The 17961-nt window shown below is 37.8% G+C and overlaps 2 protein-coding genes across 3 annotated transcripts; both read left to right on the top strand.

Moving 5' to 3' along the window:
• The first annotated feature begins 966 nt into the window (after positions 1 to 966).
• On the top strand, positions 967 to 1749 carry LOC126601822 (ethylene-responsive transcription factor ERF022-like). The gene has a single exon (XM_050268590.1). The coding sequence runs from the start codon at positions 1042 to 1044 to the stop codon at positions 1645 to 1647; it is 606 nt and encodes a 201-aa protein (XP_050124547.1). The 5' UTR covers positions 967 to 1041; the 3' UTR covers positions 1648 to 1749.
• An 8252-nt stretch (positions 1750 to 10001) lies between these two features.
• LOC126601821 (uncharacterized) lies at positions 10002 to 14284 on the top strand. Of its 2 annotated transcripts, none has more exons than XM_050268589.1 (3): positions 10002 to 10153; positions 10668 to 10733; positions 12141 to 14284. In XM_050268589.1, exon 3 carries the CDS (start codon positions 12314 to 12316, stop codon positions 14063 to 14065), a length of 1752 nt encoding a protein of 583 aa, XP_050124546.1. In that variant the 5' UTR covers positions 10002 to 10153; positions 10668 to 10733; positions 12141 to 12313; the 3' UTR covers positions 14066 to 14284. The 2 variants fall into 2 exon arrangements, with proteins under 2 accessions (XP_050124546.1, XP_050124545.1); XM_050268588.1 differs by having other exon boundaries at positions 12160 to 14284.
• Positions 14285 to 17961: the final 3677 nt, after the last annotated feature.

The raw sequence follows: 17961 nt of genomic DNA on the forward strand, positions 1-17961 counted from the left end.
ACAGAAAGATTGCGAGATTTTAATATTAATTATCAAGCATATTAGTTTATTTCTTGTTAATTAGCTAGCTGGTTGGTTAATAAATGTCTACTATATATGTGACTTCTACTGTTTTGGAGAGGAAGAGAAGAAAGGATTAGAGATTAAGGACATAATTATATGGAAAAGTCGATTTTAACCTGAGTGCTAACATATTTAAAAGAAAGCCTAAAAATTATCCATTTTTAGATTATACCCTTTGACCAACATTCCACATAAGCAAACTTTCTTTTTTTGAGGTCAAAGTTTGAACTGATTTTTCATTCCTAATTTACCCTCTAAAGATAACAGTTACATTTTGCTCATTAGTTAATTGTATAATTTCCTGCATTAATGGGTTATTTATATTTTTCATTCATAATTTTCAACGGTATTAGTTAGGGGCTCTAGTTATTGTATGTATTTCACTTTGGTTTGATTATAGGATTTGTTTTTTTTTTTTACACAACAATATATTTACACTAAATAGTAGATGAAAAAATTGGTATCAAACTCGTTATTTACGAGATTTAAACCTAAATTTTTTACTTACAAATAAAAAGAAATACTACTAGAGTATACTAAGTGGTATAATTATCCATATCTTATTTATTTACGTTCACAAAGATTTGTGCACTATACCATTTCCTTGGTGTAAAGAACCAGTCCTAGACAATGACATGCAACATATTTGCACTTATACAAGTACAAACAGTAAGTAAACTATGGCTGTGTGAACATAATCACGTGGCATTATTTGATTGCTATGGAAATTATGCACATGCATCAATTGCCACTTGCCAGCATCTTCCCACTTACGTGTAACTACTCGGAAACTCACTCCACCACCCCCTCCCCTCTAATGCTTTAATAATCACCGCACGATCATACCTGGATACGTATTTATATATATATATATATATATATATATATAAAGGAGACATAACTGCACACATAATTGTTAATCAAACAACAAACACTTACTGATCACAAAACCGAGAAATTAATTAAACCCCTTCATTAATGGAATCCCAGGCTGCAGACTGCCGCGTCTCTCCGGCAAGATACAAAGGAGTTCGCAAGCGAAAATGGGGCAAATGGGTGTCCGAAATCCGCGAACCAGGAAAGAAAACCAGAATATGGCTAGGAAGCTACGAGGCACCAGAAATGGCAGCTGCGGCCTATGATGCAGCGGCATTGCACCTCAAAGGGTGTGGGGCGGCGCTTAATTTTCCTGAAATGGCTGATAGTCTTCCGAGGCCGGCCAGTTCAAGCGCAATGGACGTGCAACTAGCGGCTCAAGAGGCTGCATTGAGGGTTAGACGACAGCAGCTGCCAATGGAGGCATTTCCAAAGGAGGAGGTGGGTGACTCGTCGAGGGGTTTGAGCTCAGCGCCAGTGACGGTGGGACTGTCTCCGAGTCAAATCCAGGCGATTAATGAGTCGCCGTTGGACTCGCCAAAGATGTGGATGCAGTACATGTGCAGGGCTCATTGCCATGAGGCTCCGTCGTCGTTAGGGGGAGACCTGTGGGACACTGATAATTCCAGTCCAAACAAGTACTATGAAGGTGATGTCGAGTCAATGGACTACGAAGATATGCAGCATTGGTCCATTTGGGACCCCTAGTAATACTTAATTAAATATTTATTATAAAATTGAACACTAATAGTGTAGCCAAATATAGAACAAAAATAAATAAATAATAGAATATACTAAGTGTTTGCTGCCTTGGTATCTTTGCCCTTTGGCCATGAATTTTTTTTTCAAGTTACATTTTTCAATGAAAACTTTCAGTTCATGAAAAAGATGGAATAACTAACTATAGTGTTACTTCTGGTTCTTGATCTGGTGTTAATTAGAATTCCATTGAATTAGATAAATCATATAATTTAAAGGAATTTAAATCTTTTGCACTCAAAACTTTACGTGGCCTCTCTGTGACTTATATACGTGAATAAAATGTGTCATTTGGACTTAATTTATCTTTAGTTTTTCACTTTTTTATTGAGGAGATAAGTTGAAGAGTTAATTAATACAATTAAGTGGAGTTTAAATAAATGACTAGATATCAACAAATGAGAGGTTACAAAGAGGTCACAGAAAATTTTGGGTGCAAAAGATTTGAACTTGATTTAAAGTATACTAAGACAAGAAATGAAAGTAGACAAGAAATGATATTTTTAATTTTTTTATATATAATTTATAGGAATTAAAGGTGATAAATTATATAGTATCGATGATAACCTACAATATTGTGGATATTGAAGTTAGAAATTTCATTCATAACTCATGAGTAATTCATCTTCTACTTGCAACTTAAACTAAATTTATTCATTTCTTCTTTCACTTGCCTTGATTCTAGTGAACTATCAAATCCAGTCCATTTCTAAGCGCTGAGCGAACTCAAACGTACAAAACAAACTTGTGAAGAAAGAAGTTTGAAAATTACACTAGATTTTGAGGAGAAACTTTCAAGGTCCTAAATCCCACGATAAAGTAATGACAATATAGGTGTTATTTTCCAATTTCAAATTTGGCTCTTTAAATTGTGACGACGCTTTTTATGTTGTGAATTATCGGATCACTATCAAGGTGGAATGGAAACATCTGGTATGGGCGGCCAACTGAGCGATCTGTTTGGGCTATTCCCAATATGGCCGGTTGGTTTATGGTGGAACCTCAAATTTTTTATGGTCTCAGAACAAGTTGTCCATGTGTGGAGCCCAATGGCCAACGTGCTCCACGTCACCCCGTTTGTGTTGTCCACGTGTTAGGCTTAAAACTTTGTCACACGTGAGGGGGCTTGTTGAGAATGAATCCCACATTGGTGAGAGGAAGGACCTTGCAAGGACTTATAAGAGGTTGAGCTATTCTCCATATTGCCAATTGCTTTTATGGTATAACCTCAACTTCTTCAACAACAACTAGTAGGAACAAGAAGCGCACATAATGGAAGTTGCAGCCTTGAGCGCCCAATCGGCTTTGCTCGTTACCTATTTTATTCGGCATTTTAAAGCCTTTTTAGTGAGGTTTATTTGTTCATGAGGGATTCCTTGATGTAATTAAAGCCTATACATATAAATAGAACGTTAGGGTTTTCTTCTTTGTATGAAAATTACAAAGAAAACACTTGGAGAGATTGTTATCGGTGGGAGAGATATTGAGAGCTAGGGTGTGAGATTGTTAACCTATGATATTAAGGGAGAATGTCTTATGGTTAAATTAAATAAATAAATAAATAAATAAAACACCCCTAGTTAAATGACATGACTAAGAAACCATATTTTGAAAGTGGTGGATAGGATCTTCCTCTTCAATCTATTGTGTCCCGAGTTCAAACTCTCTCCCCTCCCCATAGTTGAGTTGAATTTATCTTATCGTTTGTCTAAAAAACAAAAAGAAACCATGCTTTAATATTAGAAGGACAAAATAGTAAACACCAATATTGTATACAAAACACTAAAAGTTATATTATTGGCATTCCATAATAGTACATGAACTCCTCCCATGAAGAAACTTAAGAGAAAAATAACAATAAAGTGGAATGCATGCCAATAGCTCTCAAACTGAAAACAAAATAAAAACACAAAACCCATGTATTGTGTAGTTAGCATCATTTTCTCATTATTTTCTTTCACATATATACTCACATATCTTTTAGACAAAAACTACTTCATACCATATGCTTTTGGAGCCACAACAAGGTATCCTCTTAACCTGATCCTGATAAAGACACAGAAACTTTCGATTTGTAGCTACATAGTTTTCAAAGAATACTCTTTGCCAACTTTGTAGTACTCGTGCTTCAGTTTCAAATGAGTTGGGAGCTGGGAATCCTCAGGCTGCTAAAGTGATGGTCTGTGCTGTAATGGTTCTTGCCGTGGCGGAAATGACTGTTGTTTGCACATCTCTTTTATCATACAGCCATTGTTATGGGTCCTCTTATTAGTAGTCTCTCCACTGTTATGGATGGGTTACAAGCACTACTTTCAGGTTTATATCCCCAACTTAACTTCCATTGTTATGGATGGGTTACAAGTGTTAGAATTATTAGGTTTGTTGAATGTAGTGGTTCTATCCACTACGTTAGCTTAGTTTTTTGTTCGGGATAACAGTTATAACTGCATGGCTAAATAAACCCTAGAATGTAGGGATCAGTTGAAGTTGTTTTATTTCAGACTTAGTCATACACCACGTTTAGGTTTGTGTTTAACGTGGGTTGCATGCTTATCCTTCTGTTATGTAAGGCTTATATAAAGCCGGTTTTCTTGATTAATGATAAGGTGAATTTCCTCCCAGTTTACAGAGATCTTTTTCAATAAACACTTGGTTCTAACATTTGGTATCAGAGCCCCACCCTGGGGCTCTTGATCGAAGCTTGAGAGATAGCAATCTTTTGAGTGAAGAGGTACGAGAATATGGCAGGCGAAGGAAGTGGTTTTGTGCAAGCATCCATTCCAAAACTGGATAGGCATTATGACCACTGGGCGATGCTTATGGAAAATTTCCTACGTTCAAAGGAATACTGGAGTATTGTGGAGCATGGAATCCCTGCAGCAGCAGAAGCAGCCTCACCCTCGGAGGGGCAACGGAAAGTGCTCGAAGATCAAAAGTTGAAAGATCTAAAGGCCAAGAACTACCTGTTTCAGGCAATTGATCGGGGTGTTTTGGAAACGATCTTGAATAAGGATACGGCTAAGGAGATTTGGGATTCGTTGAAACAGAAGTATCAAGGGACTGCTCGAGTCAAGCGAGCACAGTTGCAAGCACTTCGAAAGGAGTTTGAGATGCTTCACATGAAGACAGGAGAAACTGTGAATGAGTTTTTTGGTCGAACTCTGACCATAGCTAACAAGAGAAGGATCAATGTCGACAAATTGACGGATGTAGAAGTCATTGAGAAGATCTTGAGATCGATGACTCCTAAATATGACTATGTGGTTTGTTCAATTGAGGAATCCAAAGATCTAGATATTCTCTCAATTGATGAACTGCAAAGTAGTTTGCTAGTGCATGAGCAGCGGATGATTGGACACATTGTGGAGGAGCAAGCACTAAAGGTGACCTATGAAGAGAATTCTGGAGGAAGAGGACGTGGTCGAGGAAGCTTCCGTGTAAGAGGTAGAGGAAGAGGTCGGCAAAATTTTGACAAATCAGCAATTGAGTGCTATAATTGTCATGAATTAGGGCACTATCAGTATGAGTGTCCTAAGAAAGACAAGGAAACAAAGGTCAACTATGCAGAGGCTGGTGAAGAGATGTTGCTAATGGCGTACGTAGATACTCAGGAGATCAAAGAAGATATTTGGTTCCTGGACTCGGGTTGCAGCAATCATATGTGTGGTAAGAGGGAGTTATTCTCTGATTTTGATGGAAGTTTTAGAGAAACTGTGAAACTAGGGAACAACACTAGTATGGCTGTTTTGGGAAAAGGAAACATTCGACTACAAGTGAGTGGATTGATTCAGGTGATCACGGGAGTCTTCTATGTGCCTGCTTTAAAGAACAATCTTCTAAGTATTGGTCAGCTTCAAGAGAAAGGTCTTGCTATTCTCATTCAACACGGGAGATGCAAGATCTTTCATCCTAAAAGGGGACTGATCATAGAGACGGTTATGGCTGCAAACCGCATGTTCACTCTTGTTGCCCAATATCAATCCAATGTCCAGGAATGTTTCAATGCCCTCACGGATGATCCGATTCAGTTGTGGCATTGCAGATATGGGCATTTGAGTCTTGGTGGCTTAAAGACTCTACAACAGAAGAAGATGGTGAGTGGATTACCTCAGATAAATGACTCTTCAAGAATATGCGAGATTTGCTTGGTAAGCAAGCAATCGAGAGATTCCTTTCCAAAAAGGAGTACTTGGAGGGCTTGTCAAATTCTACAACTCATTCATGCAGATATATGTGGACCGATAAAGCCTACCTCCAATAGCAAGAAGAGGTATTTACTCACCTTCATTGATGATTTTAGTCGTAAGACTTGGATCTATTTTTTAACTGAAAAGTCAAAAGCTTTTCGAGTTTTTAAAGCTTTCAAAAGTCTTTTGGAGAATGAAACTGATGCAAGTATTAAAAGCTTGCGGACGGATCGTGGAGGAGAGTTTACATCTCACGAGTTTGTTGAGTTTTGTGTTGAGAATGGGATCCAACGACAACTGACAGCAGCTTACACCCCGCAGCAGAACGGAGTAGCTGAACGTAAGAATCGGACCATCATGAACATGGTTCGAAGCTTATTAACCGAGAAGAAGATGCCAAAGACTTTTTGGCCTGAAGCAGCAAACTGGACAGTTCATGTGCTCAACAGGAGTCCCACACTTGCAGTCAAAAACAAAACACCCGAGGAGGCGTGGAGTGGTACGATACCGTCAGTGAGTTACTTCAGGGTTTTTGGGTGCATTTCATACGTACATATTCCAGACAATAAGAGGACCAAGCTGGATGACAAAAGTATGAAATGTGTGCTACTTGGAGTTAGCGAAGGATCAAAGGCCTATCGGCTATTTGATCCAGTTTCGCAGAGGATCGTAATCAGCCGTGATGTTAGATTTGATGAGAATAGCAGCTGGGAATGGGATGAGCATCATCATGAAGCTGTCATAGCAGATCTGGAATGGGATGAAAGTGATGAAGATAAAGAAGTTGAAGCTGATGAAGTTGATAATCAGGGAGAAGATGAAGATGGATTCGATGGAAATGAAAATAACACAAGCAACAATAGTGGATCATACGGAGTCTCAGAAGCAAGTTCATCCAGTCCAGAAGAAAGAAGACCTAGGGCTCCGCCAGTGTGGATGAGAGATTATGTAATGGGAGAAGAATTATCTGAAGAAGAAGACATGGTGCACTTGGCTCTTTTAGCAAACAGCGATCCAACCAACTACAATGAAGCTGCAAAAAGTGGTAAATGGAGGAAAGCTATGGATGTCGAGATAACAGCTATTGAGAGGAACAACACTTGGGAATTGACAGATTTACCTCAAGGTGGGAAGATGATCGGAGTCAAATGGGTTTACAAGACTAAACTGAATGAGAATGGAGAGGTGGACAAGTACAAAGCTCGGCTTGTGGCTAAAGGGTATGCTCAAGAATATGGGGTTGATTATGCTGAAGTGTTTGCTCCTGTGGCTCGGTTGGATACCATTCGAGTTGTCATTGCACTTGCTGCGCAAAGGGAATGGACGATTCATCAACTGGACGTGAAAAGTGCCTTCCTACATGGAGATATCAGTGAAGAAGTGTTTGTAGAACAACCACCTGGGTATGTGCAGAGAGGAAAGGAGCATAAAGTTTACAAATTAAGGAAAGCTCTATATGGACTTAAACAAGCCCCTCGTGCTTGGTATAGTCGTATAGAAGCTTATTTCTTGAAGGAAGGGTTTGTGAAGTGTCCCTATGAACACACTTTGTTCATTAAAACTGGAGAATGAGGTAAAATTTTCATCGTTTGCCTTTACGTTGATGATCTCATTTATACTGGAAATGATGAATGCATGTTCACTAAGTTTAAGCAGTCAATGATGAATGAGTTTGAAATGACCGATCTTGGTAAGATGAGGTATTTCCTTGGAATTGAAGTGTTGCAGCAGGTAGATGGAATATTCATCTGCCAAAAGAAATATGCTCATGAAGTTTTAGAAAGATTTAATATGAAGGGTTGCAACCCAGTGCAAAATCCTATTGTTCCAGGTACCAAGCTAACGAAGGATGTGACGGGTGAGAAGGTCGACAGTACCTTCTACAAACAGATCGTGGGGAGCCTCATGTATCTCACAGCCACTCGGCCTGACACTATGTTTGTAGTAAGCCTAATTAGCAGGTTTATGGAGAGTCCAACCGAAATGCATTTGGCAGCAGCAAAAACGGTTCTGAGGTATTTAAAAGGCACGATCAGTCTTGGAATTCTTTACAAAAAGGGAGAACATGTTGAGCTCAGAGGCTATTCAGATAGTGATTATGCAGGTGACTGAGATGACAGAAAGAGCACATCGGGGTATTTGTTTATGCTAAGCTCAGGAGCTGTGTGTTGGTCTTCCAAGAAGCAACCTGTGGTCACGTTATCAACAACTGAAGCCGAATTCATAGCAGCAGCTTCATGTGCCTGTCAGGCAACCTGGTTGAGAAGAATAATGAAGGAATTAGGTCAAACTCAGCAAGACTCCACAACGATTTTTTGTGACAACAGCTCAGCAATAAAGCTTTCCAGGAATCCTGTAATGCATGGTCGAAGCAAACACATAGATGTACGTTTCCACTTTCTTCGTGAGCTGACTAAGGATGAAATTGTGAATTTGGTTCATTGCAACACTCAAGAACAAGTAGCAGACATATTAACCAAGCCTTTGAAGACTGATGCTTTTCTGAAGATGCGTGAGCTTATGGGAGTGTGTCTGGAACCAGGAGTAAACTGAATACTTAGTAATCAGTTTAAGGGAGGATGTTAGAATTATTAGGTTTGTTGAATGTAGTGGTTCTATCCACTACGTTAGCTTAGTTTTTGTTCGGGATAGCAGTTATAACTGCATGGCTAAATAAACCCTAGAATGTAGGGATCAGTTGAAGTTGTTTTATTTCAGACTTAGTCATACACCACGTTTAGGTTTGTGTTTAACGTGGGTTGCATGCTTATCCTTCTGTTATGTAAGGCTTATATAAAGCCGGTTTTCTTGATTAATGATAAGGTGAATTTCCTCCCAGTTTACAGAGATCTTTTTCAATAAACACTTGGTTCTAACAACAAGCACTACTTTCAGCCTTACAAGGCGCTGGCAGTAGCGGAGCCAAGGTGGGTGCAACCCCAATAACCTTGTGCCAAATTGTAGGCTCTTTTCGGCTAACAGTAAAAGGCAAAGAAAAATTGAAAGGCCTAGAGCCTTTTCGGTGCCGACAGTCCCAAACAAGAAGAAGAAGAAGAAGGTGCTGCTGCTCCACTTGTCAGCCATCACTTCATTAAAGTTGTAGTTGTTGTCCTAGCTTTGAGTACATTAATTGTGGAGAAATCTCATTAAAATTTCAGTGTCTTTGTTTTTGCATTTTATTTAGTATATTTCCTGTGGGTTTGCTTGAGTTCGTTTCCAATTGGTTATGGTACTGTTTTTAGCACAACAAATCCGTCGTCCATCTCCATATACATCACCAACAACTCTCTCTCAGCGCCTCTTCTCCCCCTGCTAAATCTCTCCACAACTGTGAATTTACCACCTGGAAGCCTCCAGATTCTCAGACTCGCATTTTTGGCCTACCTTATCTAGGGCGTCAAATCGGGTGGCAGCTTGTGATACTAGACATGAATTATGGAGCGCAAGCCACGACAGTATACTCCTAACCCCATCGTTGTAAATTTTTGGCTCTGCCAGTGGACGCTGGGTTAGGTGATTATTGTCCGACTTCTTCATCGGGCTCGCCTTGGGTCCAATTGCCCAAGTGGGCTGAGTGTTTTGGGGAGGGGAGAGAGTGAATTGAGTTGCCAATCCTCAAGGCAATAAGCATATGTGAAGTTGCTCTTATAGTGTCATTGGTGCCACTAGAAACTAGGAAATAGAGACACTGATAAAAATTTGTGTTCTATTAAAATAAAAAATGAATATTTGTGAGTTGATGTAGTTGCCATTGCAGCTTGTGTTTTACAAAATGGAATTTTTTAGAATTGGTTTTTTTTTTTTGGAAAAGGGGCTATTTTTAAAAGAAAATTCCCAAAAACAAATTAAGTACGAACTTGCCGAATCTAAAATTTTGTAAATGTAAATACCACCGTACAAATAATGCCAAGTGGGACCCCCTTGCATTAGAAGCACACAATTTTGGAATTTGGAGGAGCTAATTTCATGAATTGACATTTCAGGGGGCTTGATTTGACAACCTTGCCCTCACTACAGTTACCCTTGCACTTCGGCGAAGAGCCTTACGACGTCGTTTTGGGTTTGAATTACGTAAGGGTACTTTGGTCTGCCGAAGACTAGTTTTCTTTCAGGTTGGATCGGATGACGTGGGCTGTGTTCTTCGTTTGGGAAAGCAGGCTTCTTTCTCCTGTCCTGTGTATCCCTCTCTCAGCCTCACTTGAACTCTCATCTCCGCCGGAAGAGGCAAACCGAGACGCTGTTAGCGGCGGAAGGAATACCATCACCGGGTAAGCAGCCGTCATAGAACTTTGACTCCAATTTTTCTTGGATTTGTTTGTTTATCTGTTGATAAATAGTATTGGGAAGAATAGGGAAAATGAGGTTCTAGGTTTTGCTTAACACAAATTTGAGTTCGGAATTTCTATAGAATTTGATTTCTCATGGAACCCTTTCAGAAGAAGAACATCAAAGCCGAATAGTCGTTGACATCTTTCAGACGCTTCTCTTTTCAGCTTGCTTCTCTACATTCTGAGAATTTGAATTGTCTCTGATATTGGGTTGTCTCGATTCTGCCTAATTTTGTTTGGGTTTCTATGAAATCTTGTGATTTTGATTGGTTTGTCTATCGTTCAATGCGAATTCTGATGCGGGTTTGGTTTGTTTTCGGGATTTGTTTGGATGGTCGAGTTATTGTCATGTTACAGGGCATTTGTTTGCATTGTTCTGCATTAGTTTTAGTTGGAATTAACATATGCGTTATAATTAGTGTTCCCTGCATTAATGCAAAAGGTTTTCGACCAGGTTAAGGACTTGCAAGAGAAAGTCTGAGAAGCCAATAAAGTACAATAACTACCACGGTTCTCCACGGTAATTTCCTTCACCTATGCCCTCACTTTGCATTATAGGGATAACTTGCATGAATGTTACTTATATTCTCTGCACTAATACATAGTTCTCGATTAATGTTTGCATTTTTTTATGCTTGCTTGATTCTCTAATTAACTTCTGCAATATCCCAGCTCTTGTTCTCGGAAAGTTTTAGTTAGCTTCTTTCATATGCCTTTGTAGCCATTATGGTATAGGAGAGACGTGTACAGAATGGAGTTTTTATATTAGTTTATAATTCAACAAATTCCAAAAGAGTGATTTGTTGGTTTCTCTCAATATGATGTTACCAATATGGTGTCTTATGCAAGCAAGGATGTCATACCCTCTAGTAACGAGAGCATATGGTTTTTCATCAATGCGCAACATCCTGGCATTTTCTTTTAAAACAGTGAAAATAAAATTCAGATCAAATCTACAATTTTACCAATGTTTTTAATTTGTCTTCTTAATTGTAAGTTTGTAAAGCAGATGTAGAGTTCTGAGTTTTATAATTTTGTTTCCTAGTAAATTGAAACAATTAATTGTTGTTTATAATGTGATTTTATAAATATGGTCCCCTCCATGCTCCATGCTCCATGCTCCATGCTCCACGTTCCATGCAAGTAGAATAGTGATGATAATAATTTCACAAAGTTTAAGGTGTCATGTACATGTATTTCAGTTTTTATTGTTCTTTTAGACACTGGAAGTGCAAATTATGTACAATATCTTTTAACATGGAGTTTTGTTTTCGTCGATTCATATTTTTAATGGGGGTAATTTAGCAGTTTGTCTGTAATTGTTGATCAGGTTTACCGTGTTTCATTTTGATTTTGTTTAGGATGATGTGTATATATGTCTTATCACATCTGGCGACCCCCCAACAGACAGAGGGGACTGAATTTTGTTATGTTTCCATGATGTGTTTTGGAACTTAAACTTTAAACACAATAAAAATATTCAATAATTAACAAACATGCTCTGGTACCTTGATTATATAGCAAAAGTGATTAGCTTGTTGACATTAGTGTACATATTTAAACTATTGTTCTTGGATTGTTTCCTGATTTAGAACGTTTATGTATTTTACTCTGAAGTTTTACTATTAATAGCTATATGTAGGTAAAGTTTGTAAATTCAGCGGCCTTTTGTTCTCTTAAAATGTTGCCATTAGTACCTTAGTTGTTTATTATAATGTATCTTTTGTACCCACTACCCATCAAGAAAAATGTACTTTTTTATATTGATTTGTTTTCTCTTTTAATTTGAGAAGAACGAGAGGTTATATAGTTCTTAGAAAGAAGCCTTGCTGAGTTTTCAATGGGTGAAGAGCACCAAAGAAATTTTAAGAATCAGTTAGAGCATGAGAAGTGGCTAATCAATGTGTTTCTTCTAATTTACTGATAGGGGAACTGGCTTCTTGCAGACTTGTTGCTATGAGAATGTATATCCGGGGGTTTCCAGTCAGATGCAACAAAATGATGTTCTTCAAAGATTTTTTCGCTTTCCAGGAAGCAAATCATTGGAACAGTTGATGATTACGTTGAAGAATTGTGCTTCTGATTGCTTTTGTTTGCCACATGGAGGACCATACATTTGTTGTCGGTCAAGAGTTCCCTGATGTCAAGGCCTTTAGGAATGCAATTAAAGAAGCTGCAATTGCACAACACTTTGAGCTTCGCATCATAAAAAGTGACCTTATCCGCTACTTTGCAAAGTGTGCAACAGATGGCTGTCCATGGCGTATCCGGGCTGTGAAGCTTCCTAATGCCCCAACCTTTACAATAAGAAGCCTTGAAGGGACGCACACTTGTGGGAGAAATGCACACAATGGGCACCATCAGGCTTCTGTTGATTGGATTGTCAGTTTTATAGAAGAACGCCTGCGGGGTAACATCAATTACAAACCAAAGGATATATTGCACGACATCCATAAGCAATATGGGATTACTATACCGTATAAGCAAGCTTGGCGTGCAAAAGAAAGAGGACTTGCCGCAATTTATGGTTCTTCTGAGGAAGGGTATTGCCTTCTTCCTTCATACTGCGAACAAATAAAGAAGACCAACCCTGGAAGCATTGCAGAGGTATTTACCACTGGTATAGATCACCGTTTCCACCGGTTGTTTGTGTCCTTTCATGCGTCCATTTATGGATTTCTGAATGGTTGCTTGCCTATCATTGGGCTTGGCGGAGTTCAGCTAAAAAGTAAATATCTCGGTACTTTACTCTCTGCAACTTCGTTTGATGCGGATGGTGGATTATTTCCACTTGCATATGGCGTTGTTGATGTAGAAAATGATGAAAGCTGGATGTGGTTCCTGTCAGAGTTGCATAAGGCACTAGAGATGAACAGTGAGAATATGCCGGAGCTCACATTTTTATCTGATGGACATAAGGGAATTGCAGATGCAATAAGAAGGAAGTTCCCAAATTCATTAAATGCTTTTTGCATGCACCACTTGAGTGAAAGCATTGGAAAAGAGTTCAAGAACTCAAGGCTTGTTCATCTTCTATGGAATGCTGCATATGCCACTACCACTATTGGCTTTAAAGAAAAGATGGTTGAAATAGAGGAGGCATCTCCGGAAGCTGCAAAATGGCTACAACAATTTCATCCTTCCCGCTGGGCATTGGTGTATTTTGAAGGAACACGTTATGGCCATCGCTCATCAAATATTGAGGAGTTTAATAGATGGATTCTTGAAGCTCGTGAGCTACCCATAATCCAAGTGATTGAGACAATTCATATTAGATTGATGGCTGAGTTTGAAGAACGGCGTTTGAAGAGTAATTCGTGGGTTTCTGTACTTTCTCCGTCTGCTGAGAAGCGTATCATAGAAGCCATCAGCCATGCATCCACATATCAGGTCCTTCGGTCTGATCAAGTAGAATTTGAGGTTCTTTCACCAGATCGATCAGACATTGTGAATATTGGCACCCATTGTTGTTCCTGCCGTGATTGGCAACTATATGGGATACCATGTTCCCATGCTGTGGCTGCCCTCATCTCCTGTCAAAAAGACGTACACGCCTTTACACAGAAAGTTTTTACAGTTGCAAGTTACCGCGAAGCATATGCGCAGGAGATATACCCTATCCCAGGAAAAATTGAATGGAGAAAGACAGATGAGTCTTCTATGGATGACGATATCCAGGTTGTGCGACCTCCCAAGTTTCGTAGACAGCCAGGACGACCGGAAAAGAAACGAATTTGTGTAGAGGACCTGAATCGCGAGAAACATACTGTCCATTGTAGCCGGTGTAACCAAACTGGACATTATAAGACAACTTGCAAGGCAGAGGGTATTGAAAGTATCGAACAGTTCTAGGTGTCTAATTTTGTGCTCTAGAGATCACACCCTGACGTTTACTGTTACCTCAACGTAGGTTAGTATCGTGTGATTTCGACCATACAAGTTGTTCAGATGATGTAAATTAGAATTTGTCCACTGTATTACTAGATGTACGAGTAATTCGAAGGAACTTCTGAAAATGGAAGATGTATCTTCTGTAATGAGGTGCTAAGAAGCAGCAGTTTTTCGTTTCTTTGTCGATGTGTTCATTGTGTTGGAATTTTCTCTCTTGCTCTAATGGAAGATGTGACAGAACTGAGTGCAATGACGTTCTAGGATTCATATAGCCGACCTCATTTAGTGGGGAAAGGTTTTGTTGTTGTTGTTGTTGTTGCTGCTGTATCTACTATTTGCAGGAAGTTGCTTAAGACAGAACGGAGTTGCTAGATTTCTGATGAAAGAAGCCTCTGACAGTAGCAGTGGCGATGATGTTAGCTCCCCCATAAAGGAGTGGGTAAGAGGCTTCTTGCTCATCAAGGAAATGAGTACGATATTCATTATTTAAAGAGATTTATGACTAAGTTGTATTTATTTGGGTCTTGATAAAGTTGTGCCATAGATTTCAACTGGTATGGAAAATAGCATCTCGCACCTAAGTTTACATATTAAGACCATCCTCAACTAACATATTGACAATTGATATATTGTTATTTTGTGGGTTCAGTTTACCTTTTTACCGTATTATTTTGTTATGTTTTTGGATTAAAATGATTATTTTGATAAGTTTTGTAGAATTATAGCTAGGAGTTAAACGTGGATTTCGAAAGAAAAATTACAAGAAAAGCACGAAGAAAGCCGGGCTCGTGGAGAGAATTGGGCTGGCCGGAGGAAACAAATCCAAAAAGGCTTTGGAGTGGTGCCCTGTACAAAAATGAGAAGGAAAGCGTTGGTTTTTCTTTCCAAGAAAAGTATCAAAACCAAATCCTAATTTTTTACTTTATGAACAAACGATACTGTCTACACTAAGGAGGTGAGAGAGTAGGCAAATCCTCATAATGGACTAGCAATATTGTGGTTCAAATTCGCCTGTTGAGAGAATTGAACCTAAGACCTCTTACTTATAAGTAAAGATGAACATCACTAGACTGTAGTGGCAAACTAAATCCTAATTTGATTAGTTGTTTATTATCCTAGTTTTGATGGAGTTTAAGTGTTTGTAGAAATTTCATGTAAAATTTTGATTTAATCCTCTCAAAATCTCAAGAGAATATGTGAGATTTGCGAATACTTAAAATATGCTACGAAATTTCTCAAAGTTCCTAGAATTCCTCAACTTTTTAAAAATACTTTGAAATCAATTCCTAATTTAATATACTTGAAATGTTATAAACTTCTTTAAAATTTTAAGGGTGCTTTAGATTTTGGCCCTTACAACTCATTATTTTTAGATAAAAACTCATCTATCTTTAAAGATTCAGTTTAAGCCCAAATTTAAAATTTGCAAATATATGGGAATACTATTGACCTATTAATACAATTTATTTACACTTATGCCACTCATACTTTATGGTCCCCTTTTCAAATTCCTAAATTTATGCCAAATTAAAAGTAGTAGAAAAAGTGAAATAAAATGTAAAAAGTGTTTGCATTAACCATATCCATGTCAAACTAGAAAAGTAGTTTTTTTTTTCGTGATATATTTTGTAGCAATTTTACCCATATTAATTGGTAGATAAATTAGTTTGTTCCAATTATTTAAAAAGAAAAATACTACACCTATATTATATATTTTGAATCAAATAACATTCCTCTAACTTTTAGGTAAATTATTTTCTATGTATTGTTATATATGTTAGACACGTGTTGTTGTTGTATAAACATGAGTGGAACATAATATTGTTGATTTATACATCAAACTCCATTTCTTTTGTTATAGGTAAATTATTTTCCATGTACAAGTACTTATGTTAGGCACGTTTTGTTGTTGGTACGTACAATATTTTGCATCATTGTAAAGAAAGATATTACATTACACCCATGGTATAATTGTAGTAGGTAAATTAATGTGCATGTAGATAATGAAATACAATGTTCTAATATATTAATAAAAAAAGGATAAATTCAAAAGTATTCAAGAGTAGGGTGCAAAAAACCGAATCGAATAATTTTATGAAAATTCAAAGCATTTCTAAAAAATTAATATGCAATAAATTTTTAACATTAATGTCTTTTTTTTTCTTGTTGCAAAATCATTTAATCTCTCTTTACAATTAATTGTCTACATCAAATATGTAATAGGGGTATTTTAGGCATGTGAAAAATGTAAAATGTGTGAAGTAATATGAAATTAATGAATTTGCTTATGTGGATCCTAGTCATTGGGTTTTCTTTGAGTAAAAAAATTATGTAGGGTTTTATATGAAGAAAATTGAGTTGGAAGGGCTAAAATCATATTTTCAGAATTTTAATTGAATACACTTGGATTTTTTTAGAATTTTAATAAACTAACTTAAATCCTGATTCAATACACTTTAAATTTTAGAGCATAACTTAAAATACTAATTGAATACCCATAGATTTATTAAAAAATATAAAATATCTCAAACTTCCAATTAAATACACTAATCAAATTGTTGAGATAGAGTAGGGGTGGTGAAAGATACCATTATAATCAGGTACTTCTCGCAGTTCTTTTTTTTTTTTTTTTTTTTTTTTTTTTTTTTTTTTTTTTGGAATACATTGATATTTTACATTAAAGGGAGGGGGAGTTCGGCTTAACCACACAATGGGAAACCTAATTTGGTATCGAATTCGCCATCCATGAGATTCGAACCTAAGACTTCTCACTTCCAAGTGAAGAGGAATACCACCAGACCGCATTACTGAGTGACTCTTGTAGTTCGTTTTAATGTAAACATAAGTGACAAACTTTTTCTACACTTGCACTATGGTTTAATGATATTTCTTTTTACTTATAAGTAAGATGTGTAAGGTTCGAATCTCGTAGATAGCGAGTTCGATATCATAAAGCACACCAATTGTGTCCCCAATTAAGTTTCAACTTTCAACCAACCATTGAAACCCAAATCAACCAAAAAGCCTCAGACTTTGGAAAGCAAAAAAATCTCCCACATTCTCAAAGGTTGAAGCTAAAGCAATAATGTCCCTGACGAGCAGAGCTTGTTCTTCAGTTGTCAAAGTTGACAAGGAGACGATAACCCTGGAGCTCGGACGACCATCTGTTTGACGTGGATGGTGGTGGCCATGCAATCATAACTCATTGAGGACATGGCAGTTTACAACCGTTCCATGGATGCAAAACATTTGGACAGCGTAGCTGGTGACGTCTTCCCCAAGGTCCTCTAGTATTGGGGAAAGTAAAAAGCTAAGAACAACGAGACGGAGAGAAAGAAGTGGGAGGAGCGCTTCATGAAGCAGGTGGAACTAAAAATCAAGAGCCTGGTGGATAAATTTGACCTGCCAAACTTTAGCTGACATGATGAAGGGCAAGACTTCTAACATCCCTAACGATTTCACTGTAAGACATATATTCAACATAGCCAATAGATCACATATATGCTATTGAATCACGAAACACAAGAACAATATTACAATACAAGAACAGAGATGAAGCATACTTGCAGAACTCGATGCAGAAGAAGAAGCCATCGCAGCCTTGGAACTATTAGCCTTCTCCTTTTTAGCAAAACATAATTGCTCTCCAAATAATAGGTCTTTGGTACGAGATACGCAGATAGATTGTAAGAGAAGTGCCTAATGTTCATATATATACACATTGAATGTCTTCCTAACTTATTCTCCTATTAGAATCAGTATAGCAGACAATCTTCCACAAGATTTCAACATAAGCAAAGACTTCAAACCAAAGACAAGGTTAAGTCCGAATCCTAAGATAATTCTCGATAGTAATC

This window comes from Malus sylvestris, chromosome 15, assembly GCF_916048215.2.
Source record: "Malus sylvestris chromosome 15, drMalSylv7.2, whole genome shotgun sequence".
NCBI classification, from domain to species: domain Eukaryota; kingdom Viridiplantae; phylum Streptophyta; class Magnoliopsida; order Rosales; family Rosaceae; genus Malus; species Malus sylvestris.

Coding starts and splice junctions, on each gene's coding strand:
- LOC126601822 (XM_050268590.1), top strand. CDS start 1,042: ATGGAATCCCAGGCTGCAGACTGCCGCGTCTCTCCGGCAAGATACAAA.
- LOC126601821 (XM_050268589.1), top strand. CDS start 12,314: ATGGAGGACCATACATTTGTTGTCGGTCAAGAGTTCCCTGATGTCAAG.